The following is a 19466-nucleotide window of genomic DNA, read 5'->3' as shown; positions in this document are numbered from 1 at the left end:
TACTTTGCAGTTTGAAATTCTGTGTCCCTTAGTAGCTATTAAGTATAAATTGCTCTTGCAAGTAGCTGCTGCACTTCTAATTTACTACTTAACTAAGGGCAAACTGTATGCCAAAGGGTGAGGAAGCTCTTCAGAGCTGAAATGTCACTAGCTTTGGCACATGCTAACAAATATCCAACTTCCTTCTGGTGTGTTATCATTGCAGCCTTTTCTCTTTTGCTTAGTCCTTTGAGAAATCTTTGAAATTTAAGACTTATAATAATAATTAAACATTTATTAAAATATTAAGTATCCACACTTTTAATTATCAATTATCCTGATAATTCAGTATGTTATATATTTTATAAATAAAAGAGTATTGAGGACTAGAAAGTTTAAGTAAACTTCTCAAATGTACACAGCCAATCAGTAGAAGGGCTTTAGTTTTAAATCCTCATTTTGTGACTTCAAACCTGTTACTTTTTGACCACCTCACAGTTACCTCCATATTTGTATTCACTGTGATGACTTTGAGCTTATAAAACAAATGTACATGCATTATTTAATTGGATTCTGGTAATGACAGTTTAAGTTAAATTGAAAGGAGGTTATCATTAATTCCATTTTATAGGTAAAGACCTTTTCTGAAAAAATAAGGAAATTTTCAAAGGCAAGCAGTTGTTTCATAGTCAGAGCAGATTCACAGAGGGGATCCTGATCCAAAATTAGGTATTCTCCCTTTTAAATAACTGTACATCCAATAGAACCATTTTCTTTACTTCAAAAATGCTAAATTCCGGGTTTAAAATTTTATGAGTATTTGTTCTATTGGGAGCTGTTTGACGCTAGTTGTTTGATACACGTTTGGTATTTTATATCAGTTAGCTATTGTCACAGTAATGTTCGTAATAAACACCATAATACTGTGTAATAAATAACCACAATACCTATAAGATCGCAACAATATACAAAATCAGTGTTCACAAGTTCTCAGGCCTTTGGACTGGCTCTTGTGGCCTTGGTTGGGCTTACTTATAACTATGTATTCACCTGTGGTAGGTGGCTCTGCTGATCATTGCCGGGCTCTGTCCCCTGCTAGCTATAAGCTACTTTCTTAAGATGGGATCAGTTTCACATTTGTTCATTTGAAACACATTTACTTAATGTTCTAGGCAGAACTTACTGAAGTAGATTCATGTTCAGTGGGAAAAAAAAAAGGCCAGTGATTTCCCTACACCAACAGCAGGCATCCTAGGTTAGCACCGTTCTATAACTAAGACCTGGTATGTATTATGTCCTCCCCAGTGCTTGGTATTAGGGCCATCATAATGAGCTAGGCAACAAGATCCCTGTTTTAAAAGAAAGCATATAAACCAGTGAGGAAAGTAAATGACAAACAAATAAATAGCAATTTTAAAATACACTTCAAAGAGAATAAATAGGTTGTGGAGATGTAAAATCATGAAAATGGTCCTTATTGGGAAACTGACCAGGAAAGACCTCTGAGGGATGGAGATTAAGAAGAACAGTAAACGTGGTTGCAATTGACAAAAACCCATTTCAAACTGAGTTGGAGTTAAGTGAGCTGGCTTACATATCTGAAGTGTGGGAAATGTATAGGGAATATGAAAGAAGGAACTAGACTTAGGGATCATTGCAACTGCAGACTTGAACGTCCTTAGCCTATGGACTTGAACATCCCCAGGTCATTGCTGTTTCCTTTTCTCCGGCTTTTTTCTCTTCTACTACAATATCACAAGTAGACTTATACAAACTACAAGGGCATGGATACTGGCATTACTAGGCTTAGGGATCTGTAACCTTAAAAGAAAAGAGACTCTTTACCCTCAGCTTGAAATAGTCTCTGGAAGTTTATAGACCCATTAGTCTAATTTAGATCTCACATCCACCTCTTGAGCCAGTCACCATGGAAAGAGATGATTATGGCCGGTCACATTCAAAGGGTGTGCCTAGACCTAAAATAGGAAAACAAATTTCCCTAAAGGAAAGCCCAAAGGAATGGTACTAACATGGAAATGGGGGCAAATCTTTGTTAGCCTGGGTCCTCTCCCTCAAAATGTATATTTACCAAGCAAAATTCTTGTCTAACTCATCTTAGTATGTCCAACAGTGATTGGTACAGGACTTGACACATTTCCAAATTGATAATGTAATTTTAGTAAATTTCAGACTGTGGAGAAAGCCATCACCTACCCTCTTATGGGGAGTATACTCTAACTATAAGCCTGTAACTCTCTTCACAGAAATCCTCTTTTATTGTCTCTCTTTCCTTTATGAAGCTGTAGACATGTGATGGGTTAAGAGTAGCAGAACTCATTTTAGTCAACTCTTAGCAATAACCTGTGTTGATGTTTCTGAGGTTTGGACTGTCAGCTGAAGCTCCACTAAGATAAAAAAAAAAAAACATTTTGTCTTGGAATTCCAATAATCCCTGTATTCTTTAATCAAAATCAAGTGTAGAAAAATCCAAGGAATAAAAACATATTTATACCTTATTTTAATGAATACATATAAAGCTAAAATCTTTAAGTTTCTTTTAAATGTTAGATTCAAAGAAATTGCTCTTATAATAACAGAATTATATAATAAATTATGTTTGTAAATAATTGGGCTTGACTTCAAGTGTTTTATTCTAATTATGAAAGCATATAAATATTTTTATAAGCCTATTAAAAACAAATTTATTTTCAGATCCTTTTGAAGCATTCATCATCTTTTCTATTCGCCATGAGATCAGAAGGATTGATCTTCATAAAAGAGACTATAGCCTACTTGTTCCTGGGTTGAGAAACACAATAGCGCTTGATTTTCACTTCAATCAAAGTTTACTTTATTGGACAGATGTTGTAGAAGACAGAATATACCGGGGCAAGCTTTCTGAAAGTGGAGGTAATTTTTAACTGAAAATTCTAGAAAAATATGCTGCAATCAGATGGGATTTAGATTTATCTTTGCACTTTCTTCTTTATCTTCTCCCTCATATATGTAAAACCAGGGATGTCAAATATATGTGTGAAGATCTGTTGAGGGAGGGGAATGAATGGCGAAAGCCTGTGCTATGCATCCCATTTTTTTTTTTCAAATTATGAGCTTTTCTGTGGACATTTGGTGAAGAAAAATATTTATAAGAAATAACTACTGCTTTCCACAAACTAGTAGACATATTTTTGTGAGTTAAAATGTTTTTATTTTGCCACCATCTTTCAGCAAAATTTAAACAAATAATGAATTGTTACAAAGACCACTAATATGAACTAAATGTTTTTATCATAATTTGACTTATTTCTTTTGTCTAATCTACACTTTTCTTAAGTAGCAAGGCTCTGAGATAAATATATGTAATAATCCTTTTGAACATGTTGGGTCTGTGTAGCATTCCAAAGCCCGGGTGTTTCTATCAAAATCTGAAGTTCTCCTTAAGTCACCTTTGCAATTTTGGAAAAATGGTAATAAACACGATATAATTATCACATGTGAATTTGTGTCCTGTGGCATATTGCAAGAGACTGATTTCAAGTGATGGATTTAGATCCTTGAGCTTAGATGGTTAAGGGTTAAAAAAAAAAAGGCTGTTAAAATGTCTAACAAAAACACTGGCAATGTCATAAACTAAGAAGGGTTATCCTATTAGGAAAAAAAATAATTATTTTAATTACAAAAGAAATGAAGAAGTGGATAAATAGATCATTGGTGAACATCACCAAATTGCTTATTTTTATTTAGACCAAACTAATGCCTTCCCCTCTTATTTGTTATCATGTTATATCGTGTAAGTCTTCTGGCCCAGGAAGGGGCAGGGAGTGTGCTTGGGGCTTATCTTTCTTAAGGGTAAGTGCAGTAAAGTTATCTTATCTCTCATGCTTCAGAAAAGGGTGCTGCTGACTAGCTATAATGCATGTTGGCCCAGGGGGACTTTTGCTCTTTATTCCACCCCTGAAGATCAATGTTGATACTGAACTGCACTAATTTGAACTAGCCCATCATTCCTGTTCCCCAAATCCTGTGTTCTATTTCAAAAGTCAGAAACAAGAAATAACTTTTTGATATCTAAACATTGTTGTTAGCCTCAAGAGTTATTTAAAAATTCTACTTCACTGTCACTAAAAGGGCTTAAGAATTTAAAAATTTCTGGTAGGAAAGATCAGTAATTCTAAATTTGGAGACTTCTTAGTTTCCATCGTGCCAGGTAACATATTTGCACTATATCTTTCAAACTCAATATATTGCTTAAAAACTCTGTACTGCTGTTAAGTAGGCCTTTGTGTGTGTGTGTGTGTGTGTGTGTGTGCGTGTGTGTGTGTGTGACACATTTCTTGAATGGGTACAAGTATTGGTTTCCTTTTTTTTTGTAGGGGTCAGTGCAATAGAAGTGGTTGTGGAGCATGGCCTGGCTACCCCAGAAGGACTGACAGTCGACTGGATAGCAGGCAACATATACTGGATAGACAGCAATCTGGACCAAATTGAAGTGGCCAAACTAGATGGTTCTTTAAGAACTACACTAATAGCCGGAGCCATGGAACACCCCAGGGCAATTGCTTTGGACCCAAGATATGGGTAAAGAAGTTTGCCTTTTACAGATTCACTTTTACTTAAAAAGTTATCTTTTAAATGAATATTTAATTCAATTATCTCATAAATTCTGAGTCAGATTGCTTATCTTGTGCATGTACATATATGTGTATATATGTATAATTATGTATATGTATGTCTATGTGTGTGTATATATAATTATATATATAGACCAGTTTATTAGCATAAATCTGGTTATAAGATTGCTTAGATAGGTGCTTTTAGAAGACAGAAATATCTTTTTTCTAAATATGGGCATTAGGCCCTATTGGAAGCCATTGCAACTCAATTTTGAAGCAGTAATTTAATGACTTTCTCTTTGCCCTGCCAAAGAGATGCTATAATTGTTTCTAATGGTTGCAAACCACAGGGCCAGTCTGTGGTCCAAATAATCACAGATGTTAACCGCACCACTTCTTATGTATTTTGTAAGTACTTGGAGTCAGTTTAAAAGGAAATTAGTATAAGCTTGAAGGTGTCCAGTGATGAGACACTGACTATTTGGGGTGTTGGAAAGACAAGGTACATGATTCTTGAAAACAAGGTCAAATGTTGAGTAACTCAGGTTATTGCCCCTGGTGTTCCCCTGGGTGTTCCTCTGCGAAAGAGCAGAAGAGAGATACTGAAAAACGAGGGCTCCAATTTCTACTCACTCACTTATTCTCTGGAGAACCTACTCAACTCTATCATCTTCCCTTAAATTTCAGTTTTTTTTTTCTTTTGTAAATCAGGGATAACATCTTTATCATTTGGTTGTTTTTGAGGAGATGGTAAATATGTGGAAGATAATATGTAAGTGATATTGATGAGAATACTATGTTATTACTGTTAGTTTTTTATTTCCTTGTTAATTATTTTGTAAATCTAAAGCCACTATCAAGGCTAAAGGTTAGCGGGTGAGAATCTTTTTAAATTTATTTTTATTTATTTATTTTTTTGTCTCTGTACCTTCAAGTAATACAAAGTCCAGGGAGCACCAGTGACGGAGGGGAATCAGCCAGGAGGGGGTTTAATGAAATGCAGAAGAGAGAAAAGGGGGCCTGCGTTTAAGTCAGCTTCCTGACCACATTTTTCTGGCTCATGCTCTGGCTTATGCTGAGCTCAGGAATAAATAGATTGGGAAGTTTGTTTATTCTTCTTTTCCTCAATTCACACACAGAAATTAAAGGGCCAGAGCAGGTTGCCTAGAGCAGGGTTCCCAACTGGCAGCTCTCATTAATATGTTTGCTTTACCTCTACAGTGTTTTAAATTTATTTGAAATACTTTTTCAAACTTAAAATATTGAGACATTTTGTATACAGTGCTGGATTTCTGGCTACTTTTGAAAAAAGAAAAAAACAAAAAACAGAGATCTGGCAGCAAGGAGCAAAGCAGTAGGTGTATCTTTTAGCTCTCATTTATACAGTTTACACTTTGCCCATTTCATTCATTAATTCCTATAATAACAGTTCACCTGCAAGAGATATGTTATGTTTAAGGAGAAATTTTCCTTTTTTAAAACAGACTATTCCTGAGATTACAGGTAACTTGCTGATCCTGACCCTTTACATCCCATAAAAGTTTATCATCAGCAGGGGTTTTACCCTCCATGTAACAAATACCAGTTTGAAATTGTCATCTATTAAAACTATCTAAGTTGTACCAGCACCTTATACACAGGAGAAACTTCCTGTGTAAGGGAAAACGATATTTTGGAGAAAGTTTGTGGTTTTAGCTTGTACACCAACATGGTAGAAAAGCTGTGAGTGCTATCAAATTGCAGATGGCACACAGAGAGGAAAACAATACACAACAAAAAGGACAAAACGGGCATATGAAAGCCTTTGAAAATAGTCTGACCAAACAAAGCAGTAGATCTGGGAGTTGAAACTTTATTTTCTATAGCCTTGAACTGACAATGCTTAGGATAAAATTACTTATCTCACTTAGTTTGCAGAATATCCAACCTGAGAGGAGGGGGAAAAAAAATAGAGACACCAACACACCACCCACAAATACTGTTTAAGTGAAAAGATCAGATACTATCCCAGTGATATAAGATCTTCAGAAGTAATATACCCTCTAAGAGTTGAAAGTTATTATAGAAAGCTAGCCTCTGAGTAGGAAAACGTGATAATGCTTCTGAGAAAGTTGATACCTTTCCATTACTAATTGCAACTATGAAATTGTACAGCCGATTAAAATAATTATAGTGTTAATAATTTTTTTCTTGAAAAATGAATGAAGAAATATACTTATAAAATCATTTTTGGTATAAATAATCAAAGTTCAGAAGGCAGTACTAATTCATTCAACTCTAGGAAGAAATTGAGAGGCTGACAAGTTTAGGTGTCATGATATGATACGATTTTTATCTCTAAAAATTATCCTATAGTGGATTGATACAATTAAGATACGAAGTTCATATAAACGCCTGTAAAGCCCAGCTGTAGCAATTAAATTTAAAAATGCAGTGCAAATATGAAAATATTTTCAGGTTTGGAACATTTTAGTTAAAAGTCCATAATTATTTTTAAACACTGGACCTTTCATAAGGTAGGCTGAGAGCATAGTAAAAATACATGCAAACACACACACAGTGAACTGCAAAGCTAAGGGCAAGAAAAGCAACACTGAAAAATAATTTAATTTGATTTAAACTCCGCTTACTGCCTTAGTGCTATCCAAATAGAAACATAAAATTTCTCCCTATTTCTCAAATAATTCAAGAAATACATAAAGAAGCTGTGAATCAAAATTGATAGGAGCTCCAACACACTTGAGCTTCTTTTAAAAATATGTATTTTTGGATAAATCTACTGGGTAAATTTTTAGAATTATGGTTTCTGTAAATACTGTTATCTTTCCTACTACATGATCAGCTCTCTAATGGCAAGACACGCTTCCAGGTCTAGGAAATCCCCCCCTGCTCTTGACATATATAATGGTGCTGAATAAATGTTTGTTAAATAAATTAATGCATGCATATGCATAGACTTTTTGTTAACATGTAACTTACAAAACTCAAAGATAAACCTGAAAGAGTGAAGTATAGAGTAAAAGATAGCTAGTGGGTAATATTATAAACTTTGTTTACAATAACAAGTGAATGAACAAGTTTGTAGCCAGCCACTTTGCTCCCTCAGCACAGCTGAAGAAAAACAAAAACAATAACAACAACAACAAAAATCGGGCTATAACATTAGACCGGTAAAACATGTTTACATCCTGTGAGTTTCCTTCAGCTATGAAGGTCCTCTGTGACCTTTTTTTACAGATGCCAAAAAACAAATGTTTTTAACCAACTACTTTGCTTCCCTGGCATAAAATCCACAAGCCTTCACTTTACATTATAAAACATATTTGCCATGATGCCACATCCCTTTAGTATTCTGGGTTTTGACCCAATATCCCAAGTGACAAGTTATTCCAAGACGGTAAATGGGAGTCTTAGGGAGGAGCCATTTTTCTCTCTTTCCGTTTTAAGGGAATACACTTATTGCTAAGGTGACCTGAACGAGTCCATGAATCACCTCTGAACCTCAAGCTAAGTATTAGGGAGTAAGAAGCACCAGCGAGTTCCCCATCTACAGGGCACTCACTTCAGTTCTTGAACTTTCATTGCCTTTGTAGTCGTACGGCTGTATGGTGTCTTCCTGCTCCATTGCTGGCGTTTCGATTTCATTTCTCATAATAACTGGACTCTGCTATAGCCATTGCAATTTGTGAAAGCAGATACAGTAATTGTGAAGATTAGTGAAACATCTAAATAAAATTTTAATTTCATCTGGGACTGTTCCTAAATGAAACTAATAAAGACGTTGCTTTTAGAAGACCTAAAGATTGTAGATAAGTATCTTTTTTTTTTTTTTTTTGCCAAGATCATTTATTTTCACCTTCTGCAGCTTGACCTGATAGATGATAATGGCCCTTTCATGCCTGTAATGATACAAGCTGTTCATGGTCCATTGACCCAATTTAATCCTGATACAGACTAACCCATGAATGCAGGAACTGTAGAATCAGTAGACTGTAGTCTCTTTTTTAAAAGCAATTGTGGCTGAATATTTCCATATGTCCTGTAAGAAGAGATATTCAGTCTTTATGTATTTCAAGAAATAATGCAATCATTGAAATGCTAATACATTTTAAACATAAAAAGAAAGTAATAAGGGGAAAATGATTCTTTTAAAATGCCACATTATAAAGTATACAAAAGAGTGCCTAGAATTTTATGAAACAACGATCCTTGAAATCAACTTTTTAAATTGATTGTAAACTGACGTATGGTGAAGTTAAGAACACTTTTAGGGGAACTAATTCTAGAACATGTTATTTTATAAAAAGTATTGGGAATTTCCCCACTTGAATTGATGAAAGATTAGGACCATTGTGAGCACTACAGAAGAAACAGCTTAATGCTGCTATGTTTAGCGAAGAAGTGAAGGAATCACTTATTTTAGAATTTCTCAAATTATCCCAAGCCATACATTTATGGTCCACTGGAAACACATACTTGAAAGTCTACAGTGCCCACTTCTGGTAAACCTACAATAGAGAGAAAATGCAGAATTGTAGCGTTACTGATATGTGTGTTGGAATTTCCACAACCACATAAGGCAGAACTAGATAGAAAGTTCCAAGAGAGACACCAGTTTTCCACTTGTTATTCAGGCAGAAGACAATGCTCAGAAGTCTTTGGGTCATCAGTCCAGAGTGTGAATTACAGCCTTGCCTGGATCACGTGGTAGCTTATCAACAGATACTCAGACTAGTCATCATTCTCAAATTCATTGTTTTCAGTGATTATTTTTCCTAATCTTTTTTAAACTTGCAAATCTCTCTACCCTACCTTGTCTGTCAAGAGACCACATAAATTTGATTGATGCTATGCTGGTCTTGTTTCTATTTTAAATCTTATTTTTTTAAATCCTAAGTATAAAGGGAAGCTGACAACAACCTACTGTCAGTGAAAAGACATGTGCATGCAAAATTAAATTTGTAGTGAGACACATAATTCATTTCATTCATCGTTTTAAAGACATTTAACTACTTAACTGAATAGCCTATCAGCTTTATATTAATTAATCTTTGTTCCGTTTGCCCTTTATGGCAACATATTGCATACTAGGTAACTTATAAGTAATAAGCATATGTGTACATACATGTTGAAATTTCCAGATAGTTTTTTTCTCTTATAAAACAATCTCATCTTTAAAAATTAGTCTTTTCAGAAAAAAAGATTTCTAGCCATAAAATGTCCTCTGGTATTTTTAATATTCTTTAATATTCTTAAAAATTTACCTATTATGTTAATTTTGAGCTATATACACTTTTAAACTTTTATTATAGAAATTTTAAAATACACAAAATAGAATGAATAATATAATAAACTTCCTCATATTTATTACCCAGCTTCAACAATTATCAGTACATGATCCCTGATATATTACTTAGCTTTATCCTTTCTCAGCAGTTTACTTTATTTATTCAAATATTGGTAATTAAACAATGAATACTCTGGATATCGTTTTTGTGGATATGATCCCATTCCAGGGCCAGGAAAATCCTAAAGCTGTCCGTGAAACTAAAACTTTTTTTTTTTTTACATAAACTCAGATTTTGAGAGACATTCTTTGAGATAAACCCAATCTTAGGACCTACTTCTCTGAATCTTTTTCTTGTGGCTTTGACTTATAAAACTAATCTACCTTCACATACATGCCGGTGTGACATTTAAACATTGACATTAGTATTAATTCTCTTTCTGTCTCTCTCCGTTTCTTCAACGGTTAGAAAATAGTTTGAAATTTTGCATTTAAAAAATCAGTTCTCTGACTATGTGTGTGTGGCATGCTTGTGCGAGCACAAATCTTTTCTGTGTGCTAACCATCCTTTGTGCTAAATTGCTTATGTGTATTACCTCGTCAAATGCTCCTGATAAGTGTGTACAGTTAGAGTTTTTACTTATAGATGAGAAAATGAGTCTGAGATTAAATATGCTGGAGGAATGACAGATATTAGTCTTGACCCCAAGTTTGTCTGACACAGAAACATATATTGGCATAATTATTTAATAACCTTTTGAGGCTGCCCAGGGCTTCAGAGTTGTTTATGAGCTGCCGCTCTTACCAAGAACATCTACATCTTCCTTGTCTCTTCACCATAGTCTTTAACACACGTACTTACTAAATTTATCATATAATGTATTGAATTGTCTTTTATTCATTTCATATTTCAAAGTCCTCTGTCCTAAAACAGACTATATACTTCTCAAAAATCCAAGTCATGACAAATACTTAGTTTACATCACTCCCTATCTCCTTACATAAAGTTAATATTTAAAAAAGAGAGGATAGCTTGAATTGTACTTTGAATTTTTTCCCCGAGGATTATTTCATTTTCCAAGGTTATCTACCCCATTCATATACTTAAGGATCATTCAAAATATAGAAGGAAAAATAGCAAAATGATATATAATTATAATGTAGAACAAAGGTGTTTTTCCCAGTAACTTTACCATTTCTCACCAAAATGTTGACAGAGCTGATAATAGGAAAATTTACTGGACTGTCACTATCTCTCCAGTCCTGTGAGTTCTCCCTTCCCAAATCACCATGCTACTCACTGGGTTCTGCTATGAAAGTAGAGAAGGCAGCTACCATTTATTGAATAGCCAGACGTGCTCCTACCCCTCTGCCAGATGGTTTCCCTTTGCTATTTTATTCAGTGACATGACATTAAAGAATTCAGCGTTAAAAGCATCAGAGCAGAAGTTAGGCTGCCCAGTTTCTCATCTCCCTCTGCCACTTGCTAGCTGTGGAACCCAAGTAATTTAACTTCTCTAAGCTTGTTCTCCCAGCTCTAAAACATAGAAAACTTTAGCCATAGCCTCATGATTGATTAAATGAGATAATCTATAAAGCACTGAAAATAGTATTTAACATATAGTAAGCACTTAAAAAATATAGTCAGTTGCTATGATTGTGGAGTTATCGTGTATCTGTATTAAGTATACTATAGAAACATGCATCAGCAGTTTAAGCCACTGTCACTTGAACATAAAACATCCATTCCTTAACAGCCTTAAAAGTCAAATTGATGCCCATTGCGTGGAACTGTTTGTGCACCATGAATTTGTAGAGTCTCAAATAGTATTCGGTTTAAAAAAAAGAAGGTAATGATCTGTAGTATATGAAAAATGGTATTTTAACAATTGCATGTTTGTATATATCAAAGTATAACGATTTCCTCTGTTTTCCCTCTGTATCCTCTGTCATATGATCTATTGCATTGCTGTGAATCTTAATATCATCTCCATACTGATGACTTCCAAATTCCATCTCCAGCCCTGCCTTTTTCTCTGAACTTCACCCTGGCATACCACACAGCTTCCTGAACACCTCCTTTTGGATGTCTTGAAATCTTAAGATAAGAAAAAAAAATTCGAAAGTAAACTTTTGATTGCTCTTCACACCCATCCACCCTCAATTTCCAGGTCTTAGAATCTGTTCCTCTTCCATTTTCCCCATTTCACTTATGGATTCCCTGCACACCGTCTCCCTTGCCCTTACTCTGACTTTGCTGAAACAAGAAACACGGTCACCTCTGATTCGTTCTCGACCTCATTTCCCCATATTCAGTCATCAGATAGTCTGGCAATTCCACCTCCAAATATACCTTGAATCCATCCACTTTTCTTCCCTGCCACTACCATACTTCAAACCACTGTCATCCTTGGCTTTTCCTTTAAAATAACCACCCGATAAGCTATACTCTTGCCTCATTATCATCCACTTACATATGATACCATGTTTCACCCCTGCTTAAATGTGCTTCTTATTCCCTTGGAATAAAAACCCAAATAATTGCCTTAGCCTACAAAACCCATTAGGTCGGACTCTTCAAATCCATCGTCTTCTTTTTCCTCCTCACTTACCACATTGGTCTTATTTCTGTTCCTCAAATCACCCACTTCCCCCCCCCATTAGGGCTTTCACATCTGCTCTTTATTTTGCTTGTCATGCTCTTTACATTGTTCTCCTTATCTTTTAGATTCAGTGTAAATACAGCCTCCTCAAAGTCCTGATCTTTTCTTCCTGATCACCTTCTCTAAGTAGATCACTTACCTGCTATTTTCTGCAGCATATTTTAGAAGCTGTAATTATATACTCATGTATTTATTTACTCTGTCTTCTCCACTGGACTCTGAGCTCCAAGTGGGCAGACAATGCATCTGTTTCTTTTGAGACTGTTTGCCTGCTGGTGTCTAGCATATAGTAAGCACTCAATAAATATTTGTGACCTGAATGGCTGAAACAATAGCATTATTTATTTTTCTTCAGAATTCTTTTCTGGACAGATTGGGATGCCAATTTTCCTCGCATTGAATCTGCCTCCATGAGTGGTGCTGGAAGAAAAACCATCTATAAAGACATGAAAACTGGAGCGTGGCCTAATGGACTAACTGTGGACCACTTTGAAAAAAGGATAGTTTGGACAGATGCCAGGTTGATAAAAATGATCTTTTTCTTCTGTATTTTCTGTTACCTTTCTTGGATAGTATTTGTAAATGCAAAAGATACCCTAACATGCATGTATCATGTATACACACATTGAAATTGGTGGTGATTTTTGTTTGTTTTCATTATGATGGTGGTGATATTTGTTATGACGGGCCTTTTTTTTCTTTCTATAAATCAGATACAGACACATGAAATATTTTTTTAAAAAATTTTTCTCTGGCATTTATCTGAGTAATATGATAACCCCACTGGACTATTTGAATAAGTTCTGATAAACTTGATGTATTTACATTTTTCTAGGTCAGATGCTATTTATTCAGCCCTCTATGATGGAACAGCCATGATAGAAGTCATCCGTGGTCATGAATACCTTTCCCATCCCTTTGCTGTGTCTCTATATGGGAGTGAGGTCTATTGGACGGACTGGAGGACCAACACATTGTCAAAAGCCAGTAAGTGGACAGGGCAGAATGTCAGCGTGATTCAGAAGACAAGTGCACAGCCATTTGACCTTCAGATATACCATCCCAGCCGTCAGCCCCAGGGTAAGTGCTGGTAGTGAATTAACTACCCAGAAAGTATTTTCACCTTAATCATATAACATTTGAACTGTAAAATAACTTCTATAAGTTAAATTATTAATATTTCATCTATATTGTGTTGTAGAAGTGGTTCCAGCATTTATTTTAATTATTTCAGAATATTTTTTTCTTTCCCTTTTCATTTCTTTCACATAGCAATAAAGACATCTTAGAAATTAAGGGTTTTATACAAAGTCCCCACATTTTTAGTCACTCCTTGTATCAATAAAGGATACTATGGGAAGTTGTAGAAGGTCTTCAGATTTAGAATCTATCACCTGGTTATGATAGAAAATTAGATGAGAACACCAAGGACACATTGATCTTTCCCTCAAATGATCTGTGAACTCTATTGGGAGGAGAAAAAATGGTGTATAAAAAAAACGGAGCATCTCCTATTTTAAGAGAATTTAGTTCACATGAGCATGTGTGCCACCTCTCCCCACGTATTCCACATTTTGGTTCAATAGTAATCTCCAACCTGGCTTTGTGATTTCATTTCTTCTACTCAATCCTTGCCAAACATTCTTAATTCTGAGTCTTACATTTCTTTTTCCTTTTTATTTTTTCCCCTGGATAGTATGGCCATTGGGTGTAACATCAGCTCATCCTTTTATACCTCTTGATGGAGCCTTCCCCTTTATAATGTGTACCATAACCTGTGAGAATCTCATTCCAGTGTAAATAATTTTTCCTTATTATTAACATATTTTTACTTGAGACATCTGATGCTCAGATGACAACTGTTCCCTAGAGGATACATTTTCTCCTTTACCCCCTCTTTCAGTGTAGAGTAGACAGATCTTCACTTCCAGAAATTCATTAGCATTTCTGATCTTATGGACCTCACTTCAAGCCTTATTTTAAATCTGTGTTATATTCTTTACACCTAGATGTGACTAAAAATGCTCACCTCTGTCGTCCATAAATTCCACTGTTATCCTTTTCTTTCTTCAATACTTGACTTTCATTCTCTATTGATACTATTTCTTCTACCCAAATTCCCTCATCTGTAAAATTTTCTGTGCCTTCTCTCTGACAGCCTGATTGAATCTAGTTTCCTTCCCAGATACTTTCAATCTCTGGTTCAATTTTCTTATATAAGAGATCCTTCTTTGTCACATGGGAGTTTCTATATACCATGTACTATGTGAGCAATCATGTTAATCCTTTTCTATCACCCATAATTTTTTTGCTCTTTTCATCTCTTACAGATCTGTACAACATGAGGACATTAAGGGGAGAAAATACAGCTTAGTCACTTTTGTGCTTAATAGGCATTCAGTAAATATATTGGATTTAACTAAATTGAAACAAAGCAGGAAATCATGATTCTGACCAGCGATGGGCCACTAGTATAGTAAGAAAAAGATGCTCTTTTCTAAAAACTTTCTTCCACATGAGAGAGTATCTAATCATAAACACTGTATGGTGATGACAAACATAGGATCGGTTTTAATTTTTATAAATGCAAAAATATGTACTTACATATTTGTGTGCCCCAGACTGGTATTTTTTAGGAATTGCAATTTTTATGTTTAGAGTCATGTAAATGAATTGGACCATGAAAAATGGCCTGGGTTTATGTATTACAACATTCCCCTCCTCAAAATAGAATCAACGTATTTTCATTTCCTAACTATCTGATTTGCCCACATTGACATGAGCCCTAGCAAAGTGACAGAATGGAAATGAAAATGATACTTTTAAGGTCTTCTGACCTTTTCATATATATAGAAAGGAAGTAAGACATTCAGTGTACAGTAGACCCCTCCTCCATGCTTTCACTCTCTGCGGTCACCCATGGTCCACAAGCAAAAGGTCCTCCTTCTGGACTATCATTAGAAGGTCGATGGTAGCCTAACACTATGTTATAATGCCTACGTCATTCCCTTCACTTCATCTCATCACATAGACATTTTATCATCTCACATCATCACAAGTACAAGCGTAAGTATAGTATGATAAGATACTTTGAGACAGAGAGAGAGATACCACATTTACATAAATTTTATGATAGTATATTACTATGATTGTTCTATTTTATTATTAATTACCGTTGTTAATCTATTACTGTGCCTAACTGATAAATTTGACTTTATCATAGATATGTATCATAGATATGTGTGTATAAGAAAACACATGGTATATATAGAGAGTTTGGTACTATCTCTGGTTTCAGGCATCTACTTGGGATGTCTCCTCACCAGATCAGGGGAGATTACTGTAATTTATGCGGTGGTAGGGAGATTTTCTGGACATCTTTACTTAACTTGAAAGATGATTTATATGAGGCTCCTACAATCTGCATAAAATAAGGAAGTTTTTACTGTATGGATCTGATTTAACATAGAGGATTCAGGACGGATATTCTAGTCTTTATATACCTTTAGAGAATGTCACCTGTAGTGAGACCTTGCTATTTCCTAAATGAAATTCAGTCAGTTTCCAATTTTGAGAATGTTCAGAGAACATTCTACTTTTCCCCATTATAAGGATCACTGAGCATATAACAATCATTATCCATCCTGTTTATCTGCTTCAGTGAAGTAACACTTCCACTGCTAGGGGAAAAAATGTTTAAAAAAGATGCAGGAATATATTGACTATTTTATTACCAGGGTAGAATTACAGTAAAAATGGTGACAAAGGTTCAGTGTTAACACAAGTAAAATAATAATAGCTCCCTGTCTTCTCATGACTAATAATGTAAAGTTCGTGAAAAAATAATTCATATTAAAAATACATGTCATTCGGTGCTGTAAAATTAAAATATGTCTTTAAAAGTTAAATAAATAAAGGTTAGAAATATCCTTGAAATTATCTAATCCTCCAAGTAGGAAATTAATGAATGTTTTAACACCAGTTATTGTACATTCACCTTGTGTATAAATTTCTAGGTTGGTTTTGAACACTTAAGCAAAACTTTTTAAAAAAAGAAAATGTATTTTAGATCCTTTGGTTCCTAATGTTATTGTTATATGGGATTAACAAGAAACAAATCAAAGCTTAAACATATGCAATATAAAGGAGCAATTGTGGGTATTTTAAATCTATTTTCTTCTTCATGGTATGAGGTAGCCAAGCTTAGAGTTAATGGCATGGCCTTGGGAGCTCAACTGCTCGGGTTCAAATCCCAACCCTACGATTTACTAGTTGTATGTTGTGGGGCGAGTTACTTAACTTCCTTAGGCCTTGGTTTCTCCATCTGCAAACTAAAGAAAAGTATAGGGTCTATATCATAGGATCTAGTAAAAGAGTTTAATAGTCATTTACTATGAATATATTAAACATGCGTAAATACATGAAAAGTTCTTGAAAGAGTGTCTCACATATAATCAGTGCTATGTGTTTATGTGCTTAAGGAAATAAAATTTTCAAAAAGTGATAGTTGCTGAGGTTCCTGGGTGGTTGAGGCAGTTAAGTGTCCAACTCTTGATTTCAGCTCAGGTCTTGATCTAGGAGTTGTGAGACGGAACCCACGTCAGGCTCTGCACTCGGCGAGGAGTGAGCTTGATATTTTCTTTCTCTTCTCCCTTTGTCCCTCCCCTCCATTCTCTGTCTATGTCTCTGTCTTTCTCTCAAATAAATAAATCTTAAAAAAAAAAATAACAGTTGTTGAAATCATATCATTTTCCTAACCTCCTTTTGTGGAAATTTAGGTTTCATTACTTTTTTTTTTGTCCTTTTTGAATACATATTGTTTCATATTTAAATAATTCATATTGGGGTTAACATTACACTTTTCTATATCACAGCAATTTGTTTAAAGAAAAATGTCAATGAAAATGTGAATCACAGCTCTAAAGAAGAGCAATATGGTTGATCTATCAATAAATTCAGATGTAGTCAGATGACTAGACTATCAAACCGACTCTCAAAAGTACACCCATTTTTCCCAGCTCCCAGAGCAACAAACATCTTGACATTTTCATTGTAGTTGTTTCAACAGAGATGTTGAATATCATAGTAATAAATAAAACTATTATTGTTTACTGAACTACTATGTGCCATGTGGTTGTCACTTTTTTCCCCTAATTATTAGACCCATCTAACAAGATAGTTGTTTTCATTTTCTATAAGGAAACTGAAGCTCAGGGAAATGAAGTAAGCTGGTTCAGAGTAATAAATTTCATCAAAGGCAACACCAGGTTCCCAATGATCATGACCAACCCCCCAGTCCATACTTCACTGTCTTCTTAATTGAGAAAGCTTTTTTTTTTTTTTTAAGTAGGCTCCATGCCTAGCATGGAACCCAATATGGGGCTTCAACTCACAACCCCAAGACCAAGACCTGAACTGAGACCAAGAGTCTGACACTTAACTGACTGAGCCACCCAGGTGCCCCAAGAAAGTTTTGTATCTCTTCAAATTTAATGTCACATTTCATTTTTTAAATTTTGTATCTTCCTTTTTACACTTAGCATTCTCCCTTATCATTGGTGCCTTATAAATCTCTTCTTAATAACTATGTATTTTCACAGCACATGTGACTATCAAAATGTCCTCAACTATTCATCTGTTATTGGAGAGTTTGATTTTAGTTCATTTCTATCCTATCATCAATAATTTTAATGCATATTTCTATACATAAATATTTATCTGTATTTAATAACCTTGGGTTTTGTTGTTGTTGTTGTTGTTAGAAAGTCATATGATCTTATTTGCCAGAAACAGATGAACATAAGCCCTTCCAAGAAGGAAAGTATCACTAAACCCTAATGAAAATTAAGATATAGTATTTTTTGTATGGTTTTATTATTTATTTATTATTTAAAAAAATCTAGGGGCACCTGGGTGGCTCAGTTGGTTAAGCATCTGCCTTCGGCTCAGATCATGATCCCGGGTCCTGGGATCTAGCCCTGCATCAGGCTCCCTGCTCAGAGGGGAGTCGGCTTCGCCCTCTGCCCCTCCCCCCCATGCACTCTAGCTTGCTCTCTCTCTCTCTCCTCAATAAATAAATAAAATCTCTAAAAAATAAAAATTAAATTAAAAAAATTAAAAAATCTACTCTCGGCAACTTTCAAATATGCAATAGAGTGTTAATAACTATAATCACCCATACTGTACATTACATTCCCATAGCTTAATTATTTTATAGCTAGTAGTGTGTACATTTTGACCCCCTTCATCAATTTCAACCAAACCCCACCTCTTCCCTCTGGCAACCAGCGATTTGTTCTCTGTATCTATAAGTTCAGTGTTTTGTTGTTGTTGTTTGGTTTTGTTTTTAAGATTCCACATGTAAGTGAGGTCATACGGCATTTGTATTTCTTTGTTTGACTCATTTCTCTTAGTGTAATATCTTCAGGGTCCATACATGTTGTTGCAAATAACAAGATTTCCTTACTTTTTAATGATTAAATATTATATATATATACTCCAAATTTTATATATATATATATATATATATACACACCAAATTTTGTTTATCCATTCATCCACTGATAGACACTTAGACTGCTTCCATATCTCTGCTATTATAAACAGTGCTGCAATGAACTTGGGGGTGCATATGACCTCTCCTGTGCCAAAAAAGCAAAACAAGAAAGTTTAGAGTAAAGTAGGGATACAAAGAGGTGGTTTTATGTTGACAGCTACTGTAGGGACTGAGGACAAAAATTTGAATATAAATTATTGGGAATTTTGGAATAAGAACTTTACATACCAGGTACTGTAGTTTCACACTGGCTAGGATAATCACATTTTATCTTTTGGAAGATTTATATATATATATAAGATTATATATATTTATATTATATATGTATTCATCTTATTCCACTGATTGGATTGATAACTGGACACTTT

At 34.7% G+C, this 19466-nt stretch overlaps 1 protein-coding gene across 1 annotated transcript in view; it reads left to right on the top strand.

Annotated features, from left to right (window-relative positions):
* The window catches only part of LRP1B (LDL receptor related protein 1B), a 1883216-nt gene that overhangs the window by 1240528 nt on the left and 623222 nt on the right, over positions 1 to 19466 (top strand). The window contains 4 exon segments of the mRNA XM_035726875.1: positions 2692 to 2889; positions 4353 to 4557; positions 12898 to 13062; positions 13378 to 13622. Coding sequence (XP_035582768.1) covers positions 2692 to 2889; positions 4353 to 4557; positions 12898 to 13062; positions 13378 to 13622 — 813 coding nt within the window.

This window comes from Zalophus californianus, chromosome 3 (assembly GCF_009762305.2).
Source record: "Zalophus californianus isolate mZalCal1 chromosome 3, mZalCal1.pri.v2, whole genome shotgun sequence".
Taxonomy (NCBI): domain Eukaryota; kingdom Metazoa; phylum Chordata; class Mammalia; order Carnivora; family Otariidae; genus Zalophus; species Zalophus californianus.
Note: the sequence above shows the minus strand (reverse complement) of the source record. Positions and strands in the feature narration are given on the sequence as shown.